Source organism: Equus quagga, chromosome 5, assembly GCF_021613505.1.
Source record: "Equus quagga isolate Etosha38 chromosome 5, UCLA_HA_Equagga_1.0, whole genome shotgun sequence".
NCBI classification, from domain to species: Eukaryota; Metazoa; Chordata; class Mammalia; order Perissodactyla; family Equidae; genus Equus; species Equus quagga.
This window is the reverse complement of record NC_060271.1, coordinates 112652219-112678298: the sequence shown is the minus strand read 5'-3', so window position 1 is coordinate 112678298 and position 26080 is coordinate 112652219. Positions and strand designations below refer to the sequence as shown.

General features: G+C 39.1%; 1 protein-coding gene across 3 annotated transcripts in view; it reads right to left on the bottom strand.

Moving 5' to 3' along the window:
* The window catches only part of NLRC4 (NLR family CARD domain containing 4), a 44218-nt gene that overhangs the window by 17475 nt on the left and 663 nt on the right, over positions 1-26080 (bottom strand). For 2 of the 3 annotated variants that reach the window (XM_046660479.1, XM_046660481.1), the window contains exons 2-7: positions 17232-17358; positions 14490-14750; positions 11196-13190; positions 4777-4869; positions 2673-2843; positions 440-532 (exon numbers count right to left, since the gene is read on the bottom strand). In XM_046660479.1, coding sequence (XP_046516435.1) covers positions 440-532; positions 2673-2843; positions 4777-4869; positions 11196-13190; positions 14490-14750; position 17232 — 2614 coding nt within the window. In that variant the 5' untranslated portion in view covers positions 17233-17358. Of the gene's footprint in view, positions 1-439; positions 533-2637; positions 2844-4776; positions 4870-11195; positions 13191-14489; positions 14751-17231; positions 17359-26080 lie in introns of all 3 variants that reach the window. The other variant, XR_006888532.1, reaches the window with a different exon arrangement.

Genomic DNA, 26080 nt, shown 5'->3' with positions numbered 1-26080 from the left:
AATCATGGACAATCTTGCTTTGTCCTCACCAAATTCCTTCCCTTCTATATCATTTTGAAGCAAATCTCAGACCATAAGTATCAGTTCTTTTATTTTTTTTTTTTAGCATAATCACAATATCACTATCACCCCTTAAAAATTGTATCACTAACTCCTTAAGCAAATTTGTCTTGAACATCACTTACTCTCAGACACTAGCTCCCTAGAAGAAAACAAGCAGGTGGGAGCCTCAGGTGCAATGAGCATGTGAAAATGTGTGACTCAAAAGTCATGGGCCTGTGTTCCTCAAGGGCAGTTTAAGAAAGGGCTAAATGACTTCCTTAAGGAACATCTAGCAAGACAATTGTGGGTAAAAGAAATCTCAGGGCTTAGCCTATGTTTTTCTGACTATCCACACATAAATCCAAGTATCTGATCTTGGCTAGATTGTCATTCTTACTCAGTTCATGCAGAGCTTCATTTCCATCCTTCTCCAGGTGATTTTCAGATAAATCAAGAATACTCAGTTTGGCCAAATTGTGAAGATTCCGAGCTGGAAAAAAATTTAAGCCAAAGTAAAAAGAATTTCAGGGAACTATAGAACCCTAGAAGAATTCTGAGTTCTTGTCTTCTTTTTTGATAGTATACAAACCGTTATTTGACTTGATTAATTTAATTATTCCCAAAGGTATCTGGATAGGTTTAACCCCCAACTCCCATGACTAGGAACAAATGGACAGATATTTCCTGATCCTAAGTTCTGACTAGTAAACTTCAGTTCTCATAAAGCAGCATGGGATATAGTCGTTATGTCACTATGGGAAAGTTACTCCATTTCTCTAAGCCTCAGTGCCTTCATCTTCAGAATGAGGAATTTGAACTAGATAAACTGTGAGGTTGCTTCCAATTCTGAAATGCCCTTATCATGCAGGAGAAACAAAAGAACAAAAACAGATGAGCTGAGCTGTTCTTTGTGAACTTCAGTTTAGATGATCTTTTTAATGTCATAGTTGTTATGTTAATAATAAGAATTTAGAAAGAAAAAAAAAAAAAGATGAGAAAAATAGGAAACAAATACCAAAAAGGCAGATGGAAATCTAGCCATATCAATAATTACATTGAATGTAAATTGACTAAATACTCCAATTAAAAGGCAGAGATCATAAAACTGGACTTAAAAAAATTTTTTTTTTGGAGGAAGATTAGCCCTGAGCTAACTGCTGCCAATCCTCCTCTTTCCTTGCTGAGGAAGACTGGCCCTGAGCTAACATCCATGCCCATCTTCCTCTACTTTCTATGTGGGATGCCTACCACAGCGTGGTGTGCCAAGCAGTGCCATGTCCGTACCTGGGATCTGAACCAATGAACCCCAGGCCGCCAAAGCAGAACGTGTGCACTTAACCGCTGCACCACCAGGCTAGCCCCATGGACTTTTTTTTTAAAAGTAAGACCCAACTCTATGCTACCTACAAGAGATGTATTTTAATGACAAAGATACAAATATACTGAGGTATAAAATATGGAAAACTATTTTACATGCAAATAGTAATTATAAAATGCCATCACTGTAGCTAAGAACTGCTTAGTTCTTGTCTTCACTTCAGATATTTATCATGGTTGCTTAATCTAGTTGAAGTTTTTCCGATCAAGACTGATTAGAAAAAATCTCTTTGAAAAATATTAATCAAGTTTTTCATGACTATATACTCATTATAATGTTAGCTATTATTATTTTTAATCAATCATATGAACCTTTTTTTTAGAGTAAAATACCTTCTGGGGTTTGGTGCTTTAAAATAAAAAACCCATGGAATGCCTCTTAAAAAGGGTGCAGTTGCCATTGTTAGTTCTAAATCTGTCTCTCCACAGTGGCAAATAGAGAAGTGAAAGGGTGCGTTCATCATTCTCATGCTCCCAGTGTTTGTCCAGCCTTTTCTAATCATGGATTTCTCTAGCTTTTGATGAATGTTAGCATACAAATGGCTTCCTGAGTAATCTTTACAGACTCCAAGCAGTTTTATATTCTGTTTTTAAAAGGGCTAGACCATCTTTTTTCCCAAAATCTAAATTTAAAAAATATCTGAATTGAACATATCCAGTTGATCCAAAAATACGCAAAAGTTTCTCCATACTTGGTATGCACATCCTTTGGGAACTCAAAAGACTCCACTCTTATATTAATGTACGTTAACTCCATCTTAACAGGGCAATGGGTAAGAATTGGAAGGCCTGAGGACATTTAAGGAAATCCTTCTCTAGGCTTCTCAATCATTTATTTAACCATTCATTCAAATATTTATTAGACAGTTATTATTCAAGCACCTATTTCTTTTCTTTTTTTTATTAAGGTGACATTATATAAATTTCAGGTGTACATCATTATATTTCAACTTCTGTATAGACGACAGTGTCGAGCACCTGTTTCCTATTTTCTTCCTCTTCCCCTTCTCTTAAAATGATCACATCTTCAATTACTCCAAAATTCTCTCCTATTATCCATCTATTATAAATTTTCATTCCAATTATGGAGAAAGTCATTAAAAACAGGTGAGATATTACCTAGAAGTCTTTATTATCTTTTCCAATTTCTCTAAAAATTAAATTTCCATTCGAGAGACTTGGCATGCATTAGTATAAAAGTATCACATGTTCTCTTACACTGCTCTCCTTCAGTTAATGCAGGCAACAGTTACCTAGGGTTTTCACAGCATTTGCCGACAGGCAGCAGGAGACTAATTGGATTTCTTCAAGGTCACAGGGTTCGGCTGACAGAGACTTTACGATGTGATCCATTCCCTCCCCAATGTCAGACAAGTGGGTCAGACGAAGTAGACACATCTTCTTCAGGTTTGTCAGACCTTCACCTGCAAAAAGATGGGAAGAGAATGTATTAGGACACCAAGTTAATCTGATTTAAGCATGGATTAATGGACTGAAAAGAAGGCAAAGAGCAGTTGCCCAGAGAGCCATGTTCTTTCTGTAGAGATCCTGAATTATAAAAAGCCAGAGAGAGTTGTTTTTCTTTCAGCTATCACTTTCTAGTCTCCTGGACCATACGAAGTTCACTTATGTGGAGGCCATTCTCTTAGCAGCATGAGAAAAACTATAGTAAATGCGTAGTATTTTAATGGGTATCAGCATGTACCTTTACTATGAGTTTTTTTCATAGAATGAAGTCTTCTGAGTGAGCGCTCTCCCTTTAGTACCCTCCAAAGTCTTAGAAGGGGTAGAGGCTGAATTCGGAGGGCAGCATGGGGACTTCAGTTCCCTGTTGTGCTTCTAGTAAAACTGTCTACAGCCTTAAAGAGGCCCTGCTTGTGACTGCATGGTATGCGGCCTGCCTGATGCTTCACGATGACGACCACATCCAAGGCAGCATGTTTAACCAGGAGAAAGATTTGTCTGATATCAATAGTACAATGGAAAGCATTCTAAAATGTCCCTCATTCTTAGGTCTAAAGCTGATGTGGAGTTTAGGATTAGTTAGGCATACATTTTTGTCATTAAAATATTTCCTTATCTTGATGGGACTCTAACCTATAGGAAAGAAATATACAGTTTTAATAATACCTATCTTGCACAACTTTGGGAGGGTTACGGATAGTCTATGTAACATATTTAGTATGGCGCCTGGCACATAGTAAGTAAATATTAATTGTTGTTACAGGAGTACACGTAGCTTAAAGGTTATGAACATGAGCTTTCAGTCAGTTTGATTCCTGGATCTCATACCTAATAACTGTGTCAACTTGGACAAGTTATTCGACCTTTCCACTATGGCTTCAGGGATAGCTATACCTGTGTGCAAGGACCATTGTGAGGATTCAGTGAGAGGGAGTATGTAAAAGTGCCTAGTATAGTGCCTAACCCATTGCACAGTAACTCTTTAATAGATAGTAAATTTAGACTGATTTCTTGAAGCCCAGACTTTGATTCCTTAATAGTAGAACCAGATTGTCTCAAATAGGTATTTCTGAACCATTTCTACCAATTGGTGAGAGCTTGGTCAAGTCAGCAAACTGTTCCAGGTGCCAGTGTGAGTAAAATGAGAGAGTAGAATCAGGTGCTGTCGGGCTCCTTCCAGCTCTGATATTCTGTGTAACTCACAGGCACCCAATAGCTGTTTATTGCAAAGTGAATTAATTTGAGTATTCTCATGTAAGCTATTTAATAATAATAATAATAATAATAAAAGGTCAGCCATGTTTTAATTATAGGATAGGATTGTCTTTAGGCAGGAAGCAGAATGAAAACAACAGAGCTGAGGAGCATTTAACTGAGGGCTTAAACAGGGAAAACGAAAAGCCAAAAAAAAAAAAAAAAAAGCAGGGACGTTGGGAAGACAGGAAACAGCTTCAACAGGAATCCTCCTTATCCTGGAGGACCTGGCTCCCTGTGATAGACTGCTGTTCTCCTTGTGTTCCTGTAGTTTACTTGATCTACATTCATTCTTGTGTTCCATCCATTTGTGAAGTTTTATTTAATTATGAAACCACAGTATAAACTTTTTACATTGTCTCTATGCTTTAAATACAAACATAGTCAATCATCCAGAGAGATAAAAAACTATTGTGGCTCTGTCCGCAAAAGGATTACAATCTAGTGGTGTGCAATTTACATAAATTGGTGCTGAAGCATTGGAATGGGAGTGGAGAAAAGTGTCTAGAAAAACCAACGTAGTCACAAGCACATAAAGGCATCCTTGCCTTGTATAGATACAACCAGTGTCAGAGTCTTAACTATTCTTATTGTTATATTTGTATTAATAAAAATATAAGAGAAAACAAAAAATCTGACCTAGATTTATAGCATCTTCCTCACTCATCTTAACGTTATCCAGTATAAGCTTCACAAGGTTCTTCAAATTACCCAAGTTGTCAATCAGACCACCTGCCAAAAGAAAAGAGATTGAACTGTGTTCAGTTCTCATTTACAAGATTTCTATTGCCAATCAAAAGATTTTAGTTGTCACCATAGGCAAGAAATGTTCATGAAATTGACACAAAAATATATGTTTTGGTCAGAGATGGACGTCTTCCTTACCTAAAGGCATGTTCTCCAAAAATAATGGAATTAGACTAGAAAACTATAACAGAAAGATAACAGGGAAATCTCCAAACACTTGGAAATTAAACAACAAATTTCTAAATAAGCATATATCAAATAGGAAGTCTCAAGGGAAATTAGATAACATTTTGAAAAATACAGAAATAAAAATAAAACATATCAAAATCTGCACCTAACACAGTGTTTAGAGGGAGGTTTATAGCGTTGAATGCTTTTATTAGAAATCAGGGAAAGTCTCAAATCAATAACCTAAACTTAATACTTACGAAACTAAAGAAAGAGTATAATAAAACCAAAGTAAGAGGAAGGAAGACAATAAAAAGATAAGGACAGAAATCAATAAAAAATTGCAAACAGATAAACAATAGGAAAAACTCATTTAAAAAAAGCTCTATCTTGGGGCCAGCCCAGAGGTGCAGTGGTTAAGCGCACATGTTCTGCTTCGGTGGCCTGGGGTTTCCCAGTTCAGATCCTGGATGCAGACATGGCACCACTTGTCAAGCCATGCTATGGCAGGAATCCCACATAAAATAGTGGAAGATGGAAAGAAGAACACAGCTGGAGGCATCACAATCCCTGACTTCAAAACATACTACAAAGCTACAGTAATCAAAACAGCATGGTACTGGTACAAAAACAAGTGCACAGATCAATGGAACAGAATTGAAAGCCCAGAAATAAAACCACACATCTATGGACAGCTAATCTTCGACAAAGGAGCTGAGGGCCTACAATGGAGAAAAGAAAGTCTCTTCAATAAATAGTGCTGGGAAAACTGGACAGCCATATGTAAAAGAAAGAAAATTGACCATTCTTTTTCACCATTCACAAAAATAAACTCTAAATGGATCAAAGACCTAAAGATTAGGCCTGAAACAATAAGTCTTCTAGAAGAGAATATAGGCAGTACACTCTTTGACATCAGTTTCAAAAGAATCTTTTCGGACACCATAACTCCTCAGACGAGGGAAACAATAGAAAGAATAAACAAATGGGACTTCATCAGACTAAAGAGCTTCTTCAAGGCAAGGGAAAACAGGATTGAAACGAAGAAACAGCCCACTTATTGGGAAAAAATATTTACAAGTTATTTATCTGACAAAGGGTTAATCTCCATAATAAATAAAGAACTCACACAGCTCAACAACAAAAAATCAAACAACCTGATCAAAAAATGGGCAGGGGACATGAACAGACATTTCTCCAAAGATATAAGGATGGCCAATAGACACATGAAAAGATGCTCATCATCACTAATCATCAGGGAAATGCAAATCAAAACTACACTAAGTTATCACCTTACACCTGTTAGAATGGCAAAAACATCCAAAACCAAGACTGACAAATGTTGGACAGGTTGTGGAGAAAAAGGAACCCTCATACACTGTTGGTGGGAATGCAAACTGGTGCAGCCACTATGGAAAACAGTATGGAGATTTCTCAAAAAGTTAAAAATGGAAATACCTTATGACCCAGCCATCCCACTACTGGGTATCTATCCTAAGAACCTGAAATCAGCAATTCCAAAAGTCCCATGCACCCCTATGTTCATCGCAGCATTATTTACAATAGCCAAGACGTGGAACCAACCTACATGCCCAGAAACTGATGATTGGATAAAGAAGATGTGGTATATATATATACAATGGAATACTACTCAGCCATAAAAAAGGACAAAATCATCCTGTTCACAACATCATGGATGGACCTTGAGGGTATTATGTTAAGTGAAATAAGCCAGACAGAGAAAGACGAACTCTGTATGACTCCACTCATAGGTGGAAGTTAACATATAGACAAAGAGAACTGATCGGTGGTTACCAGGGGAAAGGGGCGGGGGGGGAGGGCACAAAAGGTGAAGTGATGTACCTACAACATGACTAACAATAATGTACAACTGAAATTTCACAAGGTTGTAAACTATCATAATCTTAATAAAAATAAAAATAGTGGAAGATGGGCATGGATGTTAGCTCAGGGCCAGTCTTCCTCAGCAAAAAGTGGAGGATTGGCAGTGGATGTTAGCTCAGGGCTAATCTTCCTCAAAAAAAAAAAAAGCTGTATCTTTGAAAAGATCAATAAAATTGATAAATTTCTAGCAAGACTGACAAAGAAAAAAAGAGGAAAAACAAATTACCAATATCAGAAATGAAAGAGAAGATATCACTACAGAAATTACAGATGTTAAAAGGATAGAGAATAATATGAACAAATCTACACACATAAATTTGACAACATAGCTAAAATCACCCAATTCCTTGAAAGCCACAAACTGCTAAAACTCACCCAACATGACATAAGTAACCTAGATAGTCCTATATAACTATTAAGGAAATTGAATTTGTAGTTTAAATTTTTCCAAAAAAAGAAATCTGCAGAAACAGAAAATTTAACTTGCAAATTCTACCAAACATTCAAAGAGGAAATAACATCCATTCTACACAATCACGTCCTGAAAATAAAAGTAAACACTTCCTAACTCATTTTATGAAGTTACAATTTACCAATATGAAACTCAGACCAAGAGAATAAAACAAAAAAAAACACTTCAGACCAATATTACTCACAACCATAGAAGCAAAATATCCTCGACAAAGTATTACCAAGGAATCCAGCCATATATAAAAAGAATATTATACTATCACCAAGTGCAGTTCATACAGGGAAAGTAGGCCTGTTTCAATATTTAGAAATCAATCCATGTAATTCACTATATTAAAAGTCTAAAGAAAAAAACTACATAGTCGTATAAATTGATGCAGAAAAAACATTTGACACATCCAACATCCATTCATGATAAAAATTCTCAGCAACCTAGGAATAGAAGGAAACTTCCTCAACCTGATAAGAGGCATCTACAAAAAAACTGTAAACATCATACTTAATGGTGAAGGTCTGAATGCTTTCTCCCTACGATCAGGAACAAGGATGTTCACTCTCACCTTTCCTGTTCAACATTGCACTGCAAGTTGTAATTAATGGAATAAGGCAAGAAAATGAAGTAAAAGGAATACAGATTGGAAAGGGAGAAATAAACTGTTCTTTCTGGAGTGAGTTTAGCAAAGGTGCAGATTATGAGATCAGCACAACAAAATCAATTGTATTTCTATATAGTAGTAATAAATAATGGGCAACTAATTTTTCTAAATACCGTTTACAACAGCTCCAAAAGAAGGAAAAAGTTAGGTATAAATCTAATAAAATATATACTGGATCAACATGATGAAAACTACAAAATGGCAATCAAAGAAAATCTAAACAAATGGAAAGAGAAACCATGCTCATGGATTGAAAGATTCAACATGATAAAGATGTCAGTTCTCCCTAAATTGGTCTATAGATTTAATGTAATTCCAACCAAGATCCCAGGAGCTTTTGATGATATAAACAATGCGAGTCTAAAATTTATATGGAAAGACAAAGGAACTAGACTATAAAAAATTATTTTGAAAGAGAAGAATAAAGTTGAAGAAATAATATTAATCAATTTGTGATTTACTATAAAGCTACAGTTTCTGAGACAACGTGATATTGGCAAGAGATAGGCAAGAGTATTGGCAAATGATAGATCAATAGGAGAACAGAGTCCAGAAATACACCCATACAGTTATAGCCAAATGAGTTTTGGACAAAGCTACAAAGGCAATTCAAAGATGAAATAGTCATTTCAACAAATAGAACAACTCGGTATCCATATGCAAGAAAAATGAACCTTAATCTAAACTTCACACCTTATACAAACATTAGCTCAAAATGGATCATATATCTAAATGTAAAACACAAACCTTTAAAAACAAAAGATAGGAGAAAATCATTACAACCTGAGGTCAGGCAAAAAGTTCTTAGACGTGACACCAAAAGCATGATTTGTAAAAGAAAAAATGGAGTGCAACAAAATTTAAAACTTTTGTTCTATGAAAAACACTGTTAAGAGAATGAAAAGACTAACTACAGATTGGGAGAAAATATTTTCAAATCACTTATCTTATGAAGGCCTTGTATCCAGAATATATAAAGAACACAAAACATTGAGAGAACAACCCAATTAAAAATGGGTAAAAATTTGAACAGACACTTCGCCAATGAGGATATATAGTTGGCAAACAAGCACACGAAAAGTTTTCAACTTTTATCAGCCAACTATGATGAGATAACACTACATAAAGAGTTCCAGTTGCTCCACCTCCTCATCAGCATTTAGTATTGTCTGTTTTTTTTTTCTTATTGCAGAATGAAAAAAATAGAAAAACACAAAGAATACTAAGCATTACTGAGAATACAGAGCAACTAAAATTCTCATATATTGCTATTGGAAATGTAAAATGGTACAAACTGGAAAATAGCTTGGAAGTTTCTTAAAAAGTTAAATAAGCACTTGTCATATGGCTCAGCAATCCCACTCCTAAGTATTTACCCAAATGGACTGAAAACTTCTTTTCACACAAAAACGTGTGTAAGAATGCTTATAGTAGCTCTCTTCATAATTGCCCAAACTGGAAATAACCTACATGTCTTTCGATGGTGACAAGATAAACTGTGGTACATCCATACAGTGGAATACTATTCAGCAATAAAAAGAGATGAACTAAGGGGATTTTGAGGGCAGAAATAGAAACCAATCTTGGGCGTAAATGACAGGGAAGTGGATTTTAGCTATAAGAGAGAATGAGCATTGATTTAAACTCAAATGTCAAAAAGGACCAGGGAGATAATATTATTACAAGAAGTAGAACAAGTGGGCTCTGTGCCCAACCAGAGATTATGTGTCTCGTCTGAAGATCATAGGAACAGATCATGAAGCTCTGGCCGATCATTACCAAGTGAGGAAGTGGGCCCATGGTTGCCAAATCTGCAATTTTCAAGAGAAATGAGAATCCTATATTTTCACAGGATATTCCAGAATTTCAAAATGCTGGCAACTCCTTCAGGGAGATGAGTCATGGCTAGAGGGTGGGGAAGGAAAGGAGACTTTTCATTGTGGATTATTTTATAATTTGGACCATGTTACTCAAAAAATATTACTCAGATATCAAAATACCATATTACTCAAAAAATAAATTAGATTTAAAAAATTAAGAACAAAATATTGGCAACATTAAAAGGAAAATTCTAAACGTGTAGGCCAAATTCAGCACATAGGTGGCCAGATTGCAAGATCAATCATCACAAAGGAACAGCCGTCAAGAGGAGATGATGAGCTTCCTGACACAGAAGCTAGTCCAATAAAGTGTGGGTGACTATCCAGAATCTTATAGAAGGGATTCCTGCATTGAGTAGGAGTTTGCAAAGATTATCTGTACAAAAGGGTCTAGATTCTTAAAATGATAGAAAATTTCCTCTACAGGGTGACAAGTGAGAGAGAGCAGAATGGGAAATCACTCGTGGATGAAAATTAATCCAGATTGCAGTCAAGTAGAGCAAGGCTCCTGCCGCCCATAGCCTCACACCACATAGTAGCCTCTGCTCCGGGCAACAGGGCCCATCTACACAAGTGGGCTGTCTACTTGGAAGGCAGACACTCACCTTTAGTGCTATTTTGAATTTGGGAAAAACTCCCCATAACCCAGAAAGATTGCCTCTGCATGTGTGTGTTTGAACTCTGAAACTTCTTCCTGCTAGAAAAAATCTGTTCCCCAAATCTTCTTTCAAAATGAATGCTACTTGGGGTGGAAGTGGGGTGAGTGTGTTCTGGAATTTCCTAGATGAGAATCTAGTTACACAATTAGCCACTAGTTCCTGTAGGTGATTAGTTTACAGGCTGGATTCCTCCAACACTTAAAAGGGGAGAGGTACCACTTGGCAGGGAAGCAGTGGGTGTTAGGTGGAGATGGAGATGCTGACAAGGGGGAGGGTTCAATGAAAACAAGCTTAACCTACTATACACACACACAAACAACACACTTTACCAAATAAATTATATAGCTATTCAATCGGACTATATAGTTTCAGCTCTGGGAATCCTCCCTAAGATGGATCTGACAGCCTTCCCCCAACATGGACCTCTCTCTCCAGCCTTCCCACCTCCCTTCCAAGTTCTGACACCTGGCAGAAACTAATAGAAAATTTAAAGCAACACTATATGATGTCTAATATTTCCACAGTACCGAACCAGGCTTGATTATAGTTTAATCTGCTGATGTTTACAATACCCGGCAGCCGTTGAGCCTGTAGGTCATGAATACTCAAGGTTTTCAGGTTTGTCACAGATGTGATGTGCTGCTCATCTGTTAGGGTGAGGGGACTGGCTTCTACCACGAGGGAATGAATGTTCTTACAGGTGCTAAGGATGGAACTGAGGCTTCCAGCCACGCCAGCACATCTCTTAATGTACAATCTGAGGCTTGTAGCAGAACTGAATATCTTTCCCAGATATTTGATATCTTGCTTATTCAACTTGCTGAAATCCCGGAGTGTGACCTCCAGAGTCTTGAATTCCTGCTTCCAGTTGAAGAACAAAGACACGGCCCTGCTGGGAATGTAGGTTCCTGAGGACTCTTCCGTGTGGGTCCTGCTTGTGTCTTCTGTGGTCTTGTTCTGCGAAGCTGTAGCTCTCCCGTAGAAGTCCAGTTTAACGAAGTCCAGAGCACTTGCACAATTAGGCAAGAGTTCAAAGAAATCAAATAAGTAATCAGGGATGTTCTCTGAGTTGATATATAAGCTTTTACCGCAAAAGAAAGCTTCAAATTCTTCGCTCAGGGCTGATTCGAATCTACTTTCATGGAATAAATTAATGCCACACTCTGTAAAGGAATTGATGTTTATGGCTTTCAGAGTTTCTTGCACGGTGGTGTTTTTCACATTTTCCTTAGATTCCTGCCTCCAGAGAGGTCTCTTGGTGATGGAAAGTCCATGGAGGCTGCCATGTTGACACACTGCTGCAAGGTGTCTCAGAACAGTCCTGGTGGCTTCGGCAGATGATCCGCACGTGTACAGGAGCAGGTTGCTATACTTGGATGTAATGTCTGAAATGAAAGCCATTTTCTGCAAGTGACTGTTCCCCTTGGTCACCTCTTCTGGCTCTTGGGAAGTCAATAAACTGCTGAGTCTGCGTCCCGCTACATACTCCTGGAATGATTTATGAAAGAATTTATACTTTGGCTTGAACTGTTGAGCTGTGTATTTACAGAGGAGTCCAGCTTTCAGTAGGACATCCTCGTGCACACTGGACATGTCCTCCGGTTTGAAATCAAACTTGTGGGAGAACACGCCCTCCAGAGCTAGGTCTCCACAGTGGTCCAGGCTCCGAGTGAAGTCGCTTGCAGCCACCCCTTTACATTTGTGCTTATTTTTCTGTATCAGCAGATCGTAGAAGGTCTTGAACAGCCTTGTTTGTGTATGAGAGTGGAACTCACTCTCCCCCATCTGGATTGCACAAGTTATAACGACAAAGAGAGGAGTCTTCATCAGATTCCTCAAGCACCTGGATTTCTGAATTTGGAGCAACAAGCCTTCAGCGAGCTCCTTTATCAGCACCTCCTGGATGAGAGCCTGGGCGCTGTCCTCCGTCATATCCCCCACTTCGGCAATCAGGGCACCAAACTGCCTGATGTGCCTCAGACACTCAGTGGTGGTGGTAACAATGACCATATTCTTGAAATGGTGGTTTTCCTTTATCAGGGCTTCAATTTCTGGGCAGTTCTGGGCCTTGAATTCATTGTAGCCATCAAGGAGAAAAAGAACTCTCTGCCGTAGCTTCAACAGCTTGGCCATGAAAGTCTGCTTCCTGATCGTGTCAGGGATACCCAGGAGTTGATCACTCAGGGTTTCAAAGAGTCCACCCTGGGCCCTGCTCAAACGGAGAAAAAAGACTAATTTGAACTTGGTCAGAGCCCTGCACTTTCCAGAGGCCCAGAGCATGGCGATTCGCTGTAGCAGAGTGGACTTCCCTTTGCCAGATTCCCCTTCGATGATGCAGGGGCTCTGAAGAGTGTCTAGCAGACCGCTCAGGCTCAGCTGCTCCAGACGGTGATGGTGGTGGTCTTTCCTCCATAGAACAGGTTCTGTGAAAGTGCTCTTCAAATTAAAAATAATGTCAATATCTTCACCCAAGGGATAGAAGTTCAGAAAAGATGGGGTATGGTAGAAATCTTTCAAGTCTTGAGCCAAATCATCTAAGTCTCCTTCTGACATCTGATGGAAAAGACCTGTTAGAGAAGAAGTGACGTTAAAAAGGACCCAATTCTGTGTCTCCCCAGAACCTAGAATTCAGGAGGATGAAGGGGTGGGGGGAGGGATACTGAGACTCTTCCTTTGATAACTTTACCTGCCCTAGTTCTGAACTGGCACAAAGGGTTCCAAATATTTACTCCTGCTTTTCCCTGTCAGCTTTTACCCTTCTTCCCCCCCTTTTTTTTTTTTTTTCCTTTTTCTCCCCAAAGCCCCTCAGTACATAGTTGTATATTCTTTGTTGTGGGTCCTTCTAGTTGTGGCACGTGGGACGCTGCCTCAGCGTGGTTTAATGAGCAGTGCCATGTCCGCGCCCAGGATTCGAACCAACGAAACACTGGGCCGCCTGCAGCAGAGTGCGCGAACTTAACCACTTGGCCACGGGGCCAGCCCCTGCCCTTCTTCCCCTTTTGCCTTCTGCTTCCTCCTTTCCACCACCAAATCTTGTAGCAGCTGATTGGCAATGGGAGGAGCCTGTGTTTGGGTTAAGGAAAGTACATGAGAATGGTGGGGATATGGCTGAGAATAATGGTTAGGGGTAACTTTCAACAGATCAAGCCTTAACCTTGATTATAATCTGTCATGAAATAATTTAATAATTTAAAGGAATCAAAACTAAATTAATATTTCATGAAATGCAGAATCATGCTCCGTTAGTCAGTCAGGCTGTCTTTGCCATGGTGCCTGGATCATGGGTAGGTAGTCAACTGGACCACTCAACCACAGATGGTCCTCACCAAATGAAGGAATGTTGAGAACCACTGCTGCCTTGACTTCTTAAGTGCCTTCATTGTCCAATTTGATTTTTTTAAAAAGATTTTATTTTTCCTTCTCCTCCCCAAAGCCCCCCATTACATAGTTGTATATAATTTAGTTGTGGGTCGTTGTAGTTGTGGTACGTGGGACACCGCCTCAGCATGGCCTGATGAGTGGTGCTAGGTTCGCGCCCAGGATTCAAACCCATGAAACCCTGGACTGCCAAAGGAGGGCACACGAACTTAACCACTCAGCCACGGGGCCAGCCCCTCCAATTTGATTTTGAAGTGAGACTATATACTGAATCATTCGCCAACCCTGGAGTTACTTGTTTGGCTTCACCATCAAGTGATTTAATGGGAGTTTTTTCTGATAGTGTCTGAGCTTTTCCTTAGCCTGACCAAAGCCCACTGCCCCATGATATAAAGATGGAGGAGAGCAGAGGCTCTGTCATGGGGATTGTGGGTCTTCCCCATGGTTTATTCTATTTGTAGAACAAATGCAAGCAAATTGATACTTACTTTGTCCGTTCAAGTCTTGAAACAGAGGATAGTTCCACTTTTCAAGGGATTTAAGAAAGAGATTACAGGCTTCTGAACCCTTCTTCAAAATCATGTGAATGAGTTGTCTTGCAGCATCCTGCTCAACCTTCTCGCAGCAAATGATGTTTACTTCTTCGTAATTCACAACATTCCACACAAATAGCTCATCCACAACTTGCTTTATAACAGTCATTCCCATCCTTTGAATGAGGGCTTGGCTATTGTCCTTTATGAAATTCACTGAGGAGGTGGAGAAAAATATACACATTTATTTATTTATAAATAAACATAAATTGTGCATATCAGCATCGTGTAGCCAGAGCATTCGGATCACGCGTTTTTTTCCTTTGGACCCATCTTGAGTTATGGAGATGCCAAATGATTGAATTCCAAGCCCTCAAGAAAAGCTCTGCAAAGCCCCTCATCCCTATTCCTAGAGTCCTTGGTGAGCAAGATGGTTTTTCTTTGGTAACGAAGTAAGACAAGCAATCTTGTCCCCTCAGTATAAAAGGGTCCTCAGTGAGGTCATAGTGGTAAGACTATGGGCTTTAAAGTGATAAGACTGGCCTAGGATCTGTCAGTTGCTAACATCTGTGTAACCTTGGCAAGCTGCCAAACCTCTTTGAGGCTATTTCAGCACTGTGCTGCTAAATGTTGAATAAACTGGTTCTCTGTGGGTAAAGGCCCTAATCTGTAGCATTTACCAGTCTCTGTGTTATAAATATTCCCACCATGGCTGATTTCAAGCTAACAGCATATGTCAACTGGCTAACAAAAATCATGAAAATTCAACAATCAGGTCTCACAAAACAGTACGAAGCAGCTCCAGTACACCACTCGTGCCTTACCTGTACAATGGGATCGAGGACAGTATTTAATTTAGGAAGTTGTTATGAGAATCCGTGTATGCTATCTTATACGAATAGCTCAACACATGTTAGCTACTGTTTTTGGCCATTACTCTGCTGTCACCACTAAAAGGAGTAGTACCTTTTATCTCCCATAGAGTTTGGTCATTTCTGAAGAGTATGACTGCAAAACAGCTGTTTGTGTCCAGTGTAAGCTCCCACCTCTCCTCATCCCTGGGGAAGCTGTGTCATTTCTGTGTCTGGCTCTCCAAGATCTAACTCTCAAATGCAGACCCAGGCAGTCTACGACAGCTCGGAGAAATGTCTCCCTGGTTTTTCACTCTCAGATGCTGTCTGCACTAGTTGTCTTGCTGGGCTGGGCTGCTCCTGGTTTTCAAATCTTTCTGGACTCATCCAAGTGGATGTGGTCCTCCCAAAGGCCCCAAGCCCTCTCTGGTCTGAAAGGTACCATCAGGCACTCCAACTCCCGGAATCCCACCCAGCTTCCCTTTCTCTCTGGTGCAGATCTCTACCACTAGCCTCAGCTGGAATGTTACCACATCTTTGTCTACATGTCCTGTCAGCGAGTCTCATGTCTCTCCCTCTGGGGTCTCATCTGTTCTCCTGGCTTCTACATCCTCCCTCTGGAGATGACCTCTAAGTCTGGGTCTAGCCACGATCTTCATTTTACTGTTGAAGAAACGTCACCTAGGAAAGTCCCAGAGACCTCTGCAAGGTCATAAAACTATACTTTTTGAGGCTACATTTCTTCAGCTATAGAACTAAGACATTGATACTTTAACTATTAACTGTCATGAAAAATATTGACTAAAGTCACATTCATAAAAATGTTTTAAAATTTGAAAAGTGTACTGCTATGTAACTGTAAGATGTCCTTATTAGTAACCATGGTATAGCTCCCTGTGTGTGGACTATCATACCCCTCTCTTACCAAGAAGTCAGATAAACACAAGCTGTTCGTTCGTCCACTCAGTATTCATTCTCATCAGAATGTCTCTTCATCTAGACCACCACTGTACAGTAGAATTTCTGATATGATGGACATGTTCTATATTTGCGCTGTCTGAGAGAGTAGCCATTAGCCACATGTGGCTATCGAGCACTTGAAATGTGGCTAATGTGACTATGCAACTGAATTTTAAATTTATTTAATTTTTATTTATTTAAATTCACATTTAAATAAACAACGTGGCCAGTGGCTGCTACATTGGTTAATACAGGTCTACACCCAGTCATCAAAGTGTTACATTTTGGTTACCACTTAGATCTACACTGTGTTTCTTCAGAATGATCTTGACAGGTATATCTCTCTGTTTTCTGGATAGAAGGATATGGCTGAAGAGGTGATGGCAGGGGACCAATATTTTAAAACATGCACCTTGTCACTCTTTGTGTGAGTCCTACCCTATTTTTGGTTCTGCCTTTTATCACGGGCTGCCATGTTCGTAACTGAATTCTGAAAATCACAGAAGAATGTTTATCAGGACTTCCACATATAACTAGTCGGGGGAAGGCATGAATTGATTTTCTATTCAATATCATCAGTATTTGGTAGCACACTATATAATAAGGCAGATTTTTTTTTTTTTTTAAAGATTGGCACCTGGGCTAACAACTGTTGCCAATCATTTTTTTTTTCTGCTTTATCTCCCCAAACCCCCCAGTACATGGTTGTATATCTTAGTTGCAGGTCCTTCTAGTTGTGGGATGTGGGACACTGCCTCAACGTGGCTCGACGAGCAGTGCCATGTCCGCACCCAGGATCCAAACCCTGGGCCGCGGCAGCAGAGCATGCGAACTCAACCACTCGGCCATGGAGCCAGCCCCCAGATTTTATTTCTAGTGCACTTACTTGTTGTGAATAAAAGCTCTCCACCTTTCTATAACTCAGTAGATGATATTATTTCCAAGTGGACAGGTCAAAGATGATCCCAGTATTGTCCTCTTCTTTCTGTAAAGCTGCTCCTCATTCTGTAAAACTACCAAAACAGAACCAGAAACTATCAAGCAGCAACCATTGTCACTTCTGTACTTCTTTTTTTTCTCCCCACACCAAATAAGGACACAACATACCTAATGTTTGACATTCATTTTTTTTATTTACTATATTTTTGAGACCTTTCTATATCAGTTAAGTATTAAACTGCCTCATTTCTAAAATCAACCTCTTCAAAGTATGATTTACATGCAATAAAATGCAAAGAGTCTTTGACAAACATATACACCCAAGTCGATAATACCCCTGTCAAGATTTAGAATATTTCCATCACTACCGAAAGTTCCCTTGTGTCCCTGTATGGTCCATCCCTCCTATTCCCCACCAAAGCAACCACTGGTCTGATTTCTTTAACTATAAATTAGTTTTACCTGTTTTAGAAGTACATATAAATGAAAAAATACAGTATGTGCACTTGTGTCTGGCTCCTTTCACTTACCAGCATGTTTTTGAGATTTGCCTTATTGTTTGCATGTGTTGGTAGTTCACTCCTTTTTGTGGCTGAGCAATATTCCATTGTATGAACAGATTAGTTTACTTATCAATTCTCGTATTGATGGACATTTAGTTTGTTTCCAGTTTTTGGCTATTATGAATGAAGCTGCTATGAACATTCATGTACAAGTATCCTTTCATACATATGTTTTCATTTCTCTTGGGTAAAATACCTACAAGTGGAATTCCTGGGTCATATGTAAGTGTATGTTAATTTTATAGAAGGTGCCAAACTGTTTTTCAAAGTGGTTATACCATTTTATATTCCCACTGGCATGTAAAACCAACAGTTCCAGCTGTTCCAAATCCTTACTAGCACTTGCCATTATCCATATTTTTAATTTTAGCCATTCTAATGAGTTGGTAGTGGTATCTCATTATGTATTTTTAGTTTTCTTGATGACTAATGATGTTGAGCATCTTTTCCTGTACCTTTTTGTTCGTTCATAAATCTTTTGTAAAGTATCTGTACAAATCTTTTGCCCATTTTACAAATTGGCTTGTCTTTTTATTACTGACTTTGAGTTCTTCATAAATTCCGGATGCAAGTTTTTTGTCAGATATATGTGTTGTGAATATTTTCTTCTAATCTGTGGTTGTTTTGATGGTACCTGGGATTTAATTTATAGAGATAACTGAGTGACAAAATGGAGAGGTCAATGCCAATGAGAGAAGTTTTATTACTTACAATTCCCAAGAGAAGGAGGACGTGCCATGCCATACAGGGTCCCACAGGACCACACAGGGAAGTACCAGAGTTGATCAGGAGGCAGAAGGAGCAAAGGAAAAAAGCTTAGCCCAGAGCCTCTCTTACAGTTTTCATAGGAAGGAATGAGTGAGGCAAGGTAGGCAAGTTTGAGCAAGTTTAAGATTGGGTAATTTGAATAATTTCAGCAGACTGTGGGCTCTACAGGGTAGCCCTGTAGTAATTTAGGCCAGGGGATATATTGGTGTTTGGGTGTGAGAGTTAGATGAAGTTAGTGGCTGGGGATACGGATTTCGGGGTTGATTGGTTTGTATATGAAAGGCACACTCACAGGCAAGTTTTTTGCTATCCCTAGGAAATTGCTAGCCCTGGTAGGGGCAGTCTCTCCCAGCCAGCAAAGCTCCCAGGATAGCAAAGCATCATAAAATATAGAAAATTTAAAACATGATTAATACAATGGCTTGCCTTTCCATTCACTTACATCTTTTGAAGAGCAAAACATTTCCATTTTTATGAAGTCCAACTTACTTTTTCTTCTTTGATTCATGCTAGTTGTCTTCTATCTACAAAATCATTGTTGTCTTGAGCCACAAAGATTTTCATGTAAGTTTTCTTCTAGAGGTTTTATAATTTTAGCTTTTACATTTAGGTCATTGATCCATTTTGAGATAATTTTGGTTTATGATGTGAAATAAAGAGTTGAGGTTCATTTTTTTCCCCATAGGGATATCTGGTTTTTCTAGCATGATTGGTTGAAAAGAGTATCTTTTACCCATTGAATTTGTGAAGCTATTCCTGGATTCTATTCTGTTCTATTGATTTATATGTCTGTCCTTATTCCAATATCACATGGTCTTGATCATTGTATCCTTAAAATAAATCTTAAAATCAGGTAGCGTAAATACTTTAATTTTATTCTTTTTTAGAATTGTTTGCATTTCCATATAAATTTTAAGATTAGTTTATTGATTTCTATTTTTAAAAGAAGCCTTTTTGACTTCTGGTCTCTGGTCTGGCATGTAAGGAAGTTGTTACTCTAACCTAATATCAAGTAAAAAGCTGAATAAACTGAAAATCAGTAATTCTCTTTAGATATATCAGAGAATTGAGGTCACAGGCAAATTGCTGCCCTAAAATTGGAGAGACAGTCAGGTGGATACAGAGAAAGAGAATCACAATTTACTGGAGCAGAAACCCGCAAGGAGCAGGAACTCATGAGCAGAAACCTCTGAGGAACCAGTATCCTGTTAGGAAACCCTAAACCATGATTGGCAAATTGCTAGAGGCTCAGTGTAGACAAGTATGAGAATTAAAACCTCCAGGAGAGGCTAGTCTTAGGAAGGCCCCCAGGCTCTTGTGAGTTTTACCTCCAAGAGTCCTGCCAAGTTCTCATAATGAAGATTAGAGTGATGAGAAATTTTCACATGTTGAGATGTATGGGATACCTAGTCTGGTTTAAACCTGATTTGGTCTCAACTAAAGGAGCCTGACTTATGGCCTGTGAAACATTTGTGGTACATCTGCTTTAACTGCTGAAGTAAAGAATGGATTAAACATTATCTCAAAGTAAAAGAATGCAGTCTGAGGATAAGGATGCATGCTTCCTTTCCTATGGTGCCAGTATCAGTACTTCTGAAGATAAGCTTCCTTTCCTGGACATCAGGGTCATGTTCACCCGCTAATCTACAACTAAATATCTCGTTGAAATTTCGATGAATGTGTATCCTGGGCATGTTTGACGTCTGTTCTTTGTTCTAAAAAGGTATAAAACTGTACTGAAAACCGTGCTTCTCTGGAACGCTTTCTTCCTTTGTGGAGACTGCCTTCCCGGATCATAGTTCTTAACCTGGTTCAGGTAAAAGTCACCTTCTCTCTCTTATCTATAGAATGGTTATTGGTTATTTTCATTGACAGAGAAAAATCCTGTCTCATGCTTCCAGCAAGGGGAAGGGAAAAGTAGCCATTTTGAAATAGACCCAGAGCATTCTATTCTTCTTAAAAAGGACTGCCCTCAAGACAAATTTTACCAGAGCCTCACCTACAGGGCTATTATCAGAGCCCAGCTGACCTGGGGATGGGGAAATATCCAGCTTGAGCCTCCTCTAGGTTTACATATGGGAGATCTTTAATTAATTTATTAATTTTACTACAGACTTTAGTGACTTTAAAAGTCACCACAATCAATCCCAAAGAAACAAAGGCATACACCATATTTCAAGTTCTGGAATATAATATGAAACAGAATGTTTACGAATTTCTGCTGAACTTATCCTTATAACTATTTTTTTATGTTGCCTCATTTGAAAGAAATTTTTTGAAATTAAAATTTTTAGAAAGTGTTCTTCATTTAACTATGAGCTAAGATATATTGAAAATTCTGGTATTACTGTCTCTTGAACACAAATATGCACAATGATCAGGTTGCTAAAGTCATTGACAAAGTTGCAGAAGGTAAGGTTTGAAAAGGGATTTGATTATTCATCACTATGCTGGACCAATATGTAGGTATAAATTTTTCATTTTTTTTATACTGCAGTGTTTACTCTAGTTTATTTATTTATTTTTACTGCTATGATTATGCACACAAAGTTTAATAAAAGAAAATTATCACTATAAAACAACAACAACAAATAAAAAACTAGATTCAAAAATGGGCAAAGAGGGGCCAGCCCTATGGCCTAGTGGCTGAGTTCTGCACACTCTACTTTGGTGGCTCAGGTTTGGTTCCCAGGTATGGACCTACACCACTTGTCTGCAGCCATGCTGTGGTGACAACCCACATACAAAATAGAGGAAGATTGGTACAGATGTTAGCTCAGGGTGAATCTTCCTCAGCAAAAATTTTTAAAAAAAGAAAGGGGAAAGAATTAAGTAGACATTTCCCCAAAGAAGATAAACAATGGCCAATAAGCATATGAAAAGATGTTCAACATCACTAATCATAAAGGAAATGCAAATCAAAAGCACAATGAGATATCACCTCAGGCCTATTAGAATGACTACTATTAAAAACAAAAAACAACAACAGAAAATAACAAGTATTGATGAGGATGTGGAGGAATCAGAACCCTTGTGCACTGTTGATAGGAATGAAAAATGGTGCAGCTATTATGGAAAACAGTCTGGCAGTTCTTCAAAAAATTAAAAATAGAATTACCATAAGATCCAGCAATTCCACTTCTGGGTGTATATCCAAAAAATTGAAAGCAAAGTCTCAAAGAGATATTTGTACAACCATATTTATAGCAGCATTATTCATGAGAACCACTTGGGTAGAAGCAACTCAAGTGTTAAGTGACAGATGAATGAACAAACAAAATGTAGTATATACATAAAATGAAGTATTATTCAGACTCAAGAAGGAAGGAAATCCTGTCACAAGCTACAGTATGGATGAACCTTAAGGACATTATGCTAGGTGAAATAATCTATTCACAAAAAGATGAATACTATATGCTTCCACTTATATGACATATCTAGAATAGTAAAATTCATAGAAACAAAAAGTAGAATGGTGGTTGCCAGGGACTATGGGGAGGAGAAAATGGGGAGCTGTTGCTTAATGGATACAGAGTTTCAACTTTGCAAAATGCAAAAGTTCTGGAGATTGATTGTACAACAATGTGAATGTGCATAACACTACTGAATTGTACACTTAAAAACTGCTGAAGATGAAGGGCCAGCCTGGTGGTGTAGCAGTTAAGTTCGCATGTTCTTCGGCAGCCCAGGGTTTGCCAGTTCAGATCTTGGGTGCGGACCTACGCACCACCTATCAAGCCATGCTGTGGCAGGTGTCCCACATATAAAGTAGAGGAAGATGGGCACAGATGTTAGCTCAGGGCCAATCTTCCTCAGCAAAAAGAGGAGGATTGGCAGCAGACATTAGCTCAGGGCTAATCCTCCTCAAAAAAAAAAAAAAAAAGGTTAAGACAGTAAGTTTTACATTACATATATTTTACCACAATTAAAAATTAAAAAAAAAAAGAAAATTGTCACTGTCTGGGCTTCTTTTCTGGCCATTACTATCATTAATTTGTTATATGATTATTATTGAAAATAGCGTTGTATAAAGGAGAGGGATGTTCAAAATTATTTGCTTAACTGTCAAATATGCTAGGTACACCCAACCAAGGTACAAATAGTCATGCTCTTAGGACCAAACTTTTCATCACTGGACAAATAAGATCAAAATGGGGGTCTGGCCTGGTGGTGTAGTGGTTAAGTTTGCACGCTCTGCTTCAGCAGCCCAGGGTTCACAGGTTAAGATCCTGGGCACTGACCTACACACTGCTCATCAAGCCACGCTGTGATGGTGTCCCACATACAAAATAGGGGAAGTTTGGCACAGATGTTAGCTCAAAGATAATCTTTCTCAAAGAAAAAGAGGAAGACTGGCAGTAGACGTTAGCTCAGGGACAGCCGTCCTCACCAAAAAACAAAAAGGAACTTCATCTTAGACAGCTAATGGATATGGCATTAAAGAACTGGGCCCCAGTGTGTCTGTGTGGGGAGCCAGAGGATCCAAGGCTTTCAGAGATGAGCGAAGCAAGAAAAGCTGTCAAAGGAAGAAAGAGTGTCTTCCCAGGCAGTTTTTCAAACTGGTCAACTCATTAGGAGGTCATGATATCATTTTAAGTGGGTTACAATTAGTGCATTTTTAAAATATGAAATAGAATTAAAGGTGAAATCAGAATGCATTGTATTTTTTCATGAAAGTTTTGTTCCGGTTAATTATATATCCCAGCACTGGGTGCTGATGTTAAGATCTGTTTCTCATTGTGAGTTGTGATCAATAAAAGTTTGAAGGTCAGTGTTCTAGGGGAACCCTGCAGAGGGATATTTAATTCTGCCTGGAAGAGGTGACTTTTGAGTAGTTCTTGAAGGAAACCAAAGTTCACCGGCCTGTAAAGGGGAAAGGCTATTTCTGGGCAGAGGAAGCAGCTCTTTAGGGAAAGAGCCATCGGGCAACCAGCCTGAAAATAAGGATTGGGTAGCACAGGAGTGTGAGCAAGGGCCTATTTTGATGTCAGGACTGAGTTCAGATTCCAGCTCCACCAGTGATAGGCTGGGAGACCTCGACCAAAGAATAGTGACCGGCACACAGAAAGGACTCCGTAAATAGCAGCAACTATAGTTTCTTCCCTCCCTTTCTACCCCATCAAAAAGGGGTGGGTGTGAGAGGAATCAGACCTCCATCAGAGGTCGTGGTCAGAGTTTAAGTGAAAACAGAAAAAAGAGGAAGAAGGTAGAGGAAGGAGCCAAGAAGTTCCTTATATTCACATGTAAACAGATTAAACTAGCCCCAGACCCGGCCATCCAGTCACTTTGCTAAAATAGTCAATTATAATTGCTCCGTGGATCATCAGGCAGGAATCTCAGCTGAGGCTGAAGATGCTAAAAATTCATATTCAGTTTGGATACTGAAAGTATTCTTCCTACCCACAGAGAGAGTCTGTGACCGGATCAGGGAACCAAGTCAGTGACAATTGACTAGTTATTGGCTGCTCTCGAGAATAAAATCTACGCATAGTCTGAAGCCCAGATAGTTCACTCTCAGTTACCCACTGGTATGAAGTACAGGGCTGTGACCAGTTTGCTCCCCTGCATCACGGCTATGGCTCTGAACACTCCCCACCCCAAGCAAGCTGTCTAGTAAACAATTGAACTGCGTGGAAGAAATCCATTTCCTATATTTGTACTTTGGAAAATAATATTTAGAACTAATTCTAAAAAATGGGTATTTTCTTCCAAATGGTTACATGAGCTCCTTAGAGAACTGAAGTTTCTTGGGACCCATATAACCCGCGTCTATGGAGTCATTCCCACAACATATGGATGAAATGAGAGAAAAGTTATATATAATGGGAGCAGAGAGGCACCACACAGAAGAGGAAAATGTGTGTGAACTTTGGCCTTGCAGTCCTGAATTCAAATCCTCACTCTGCAGTTTATTAGATGAGTACCCTTACTTCTCTGAGTCTTGCTTTCTTTATCTGAAACACTGACATGAATAAAACTCATCTCCTAGGACTGCCGTGAAGATTAAATGGGAAAGCAGTTGGAACAGAGACAGTCAGTGGGTGTTATCTGTCTTCCTTTCTAGTAAGAAGGTTCTAGACTGGAGTGTTCTTAGATCTCAAGTAGACTCCAGCAATCTCACATGTTATTGTTAACATTAGTGTTTTGGGCTACATTGTGTTCCTTCAAAATCGTATATTGAAGTCCCAGCCCCTGCCACCTCGGAATGGGACTGTGTTTGATGATAGGGCCTTTAAAGATGTACAGACAGTGCCTGACTGACTTAGAATCTTTCAACTTTACAACGGTGTGAAAGCGATACACATTCAGTAGAAACTATACTTTGAATTTTGATCTTTTTCCGGGCTATTGATATGCAGTATGGACTCTGTCATGATGCTGGGCAGCAGTGGCGGTGAGCCACAGCTCCCGGTCAGCCACGTGATCACGAGGGTAAACAACTGATACACTTACAACCATTCTGTCCCCGTACAACTGTTCTGTTATCTGCTTTCAGTGCAGTACTCAATAAATTACGTGAGACAGACAACACTTTATTATAAAATAGACTTTGTGTTAAATGATTTTGTCTGGCTGTGGACTAATGGAAGTGCTCTGAGCGCATTTAAGGTAGGCTAGGCTAAGCTATGACGTTCTGTCGGTTGGGTGTATTAAATGCATTTTTGACTTAGGATATTTTCAACTTACGATGGGATTATTGGGATGTAAACCCCCATCATAAGTCAAGGAAGATCTGTAATTAAGTTAAAATGAGGCCATTAGGGTGGCCCTAATCTAATCTGACTGGTATCCTTACAAGAGGAGATTTGGACCCACAAAGAGAGACCCCAGGGATGCACGCCCAGAGGAGAGACCATGGAGGACGCAGGGAGAAGGCAACCATCTGAAGCCAAGGAGTGCAGCCTCAGAAGAAGTCAGACCTGCAGACACTTTGATCTTGGACTTCTAGCCTCCAGAACTGTGAGAAAATAACTTTGTGTTGCGTAGGCCACCCGGTCTGTGGTATTTTGTTATGTTAGCCCAGGCAGACTCCTGCAATTAGTATTACAGAAGTGTCCTGACCTGTTAAGAGAACAGTAATAGGAGCCTGTGTTCTATCCTAGTTCTGTAGACAAATTAGCTGCGTGACTTGAAGCAAGTCATTTAATTCTCTCCACCATATTTCCCCCTCTCTAAAACCAGGGTTGTAAGGATTAACTGAGATAAAGTATGTAAAGACCCCATCAATAATAGGGGTCCTGTAAACAGTGGTTTCCTTCACTTCTCTGTCCAGATATCAGGTTTCTTGTCAGTAATTCAGAGGAATGGATGGACTGAGTTGTCCCCCCAGGTCTTTTGAGCTCTGATCTTCAACTCTAACAATAGTCTAAGGAACAAGAGTAGGTTTCATTTCTATAAGGCCAAAAATTATCTCAAAGTCCTTCCCTTCACTTTGTCTCATAGTAAACACAGATTCATCCCTCTG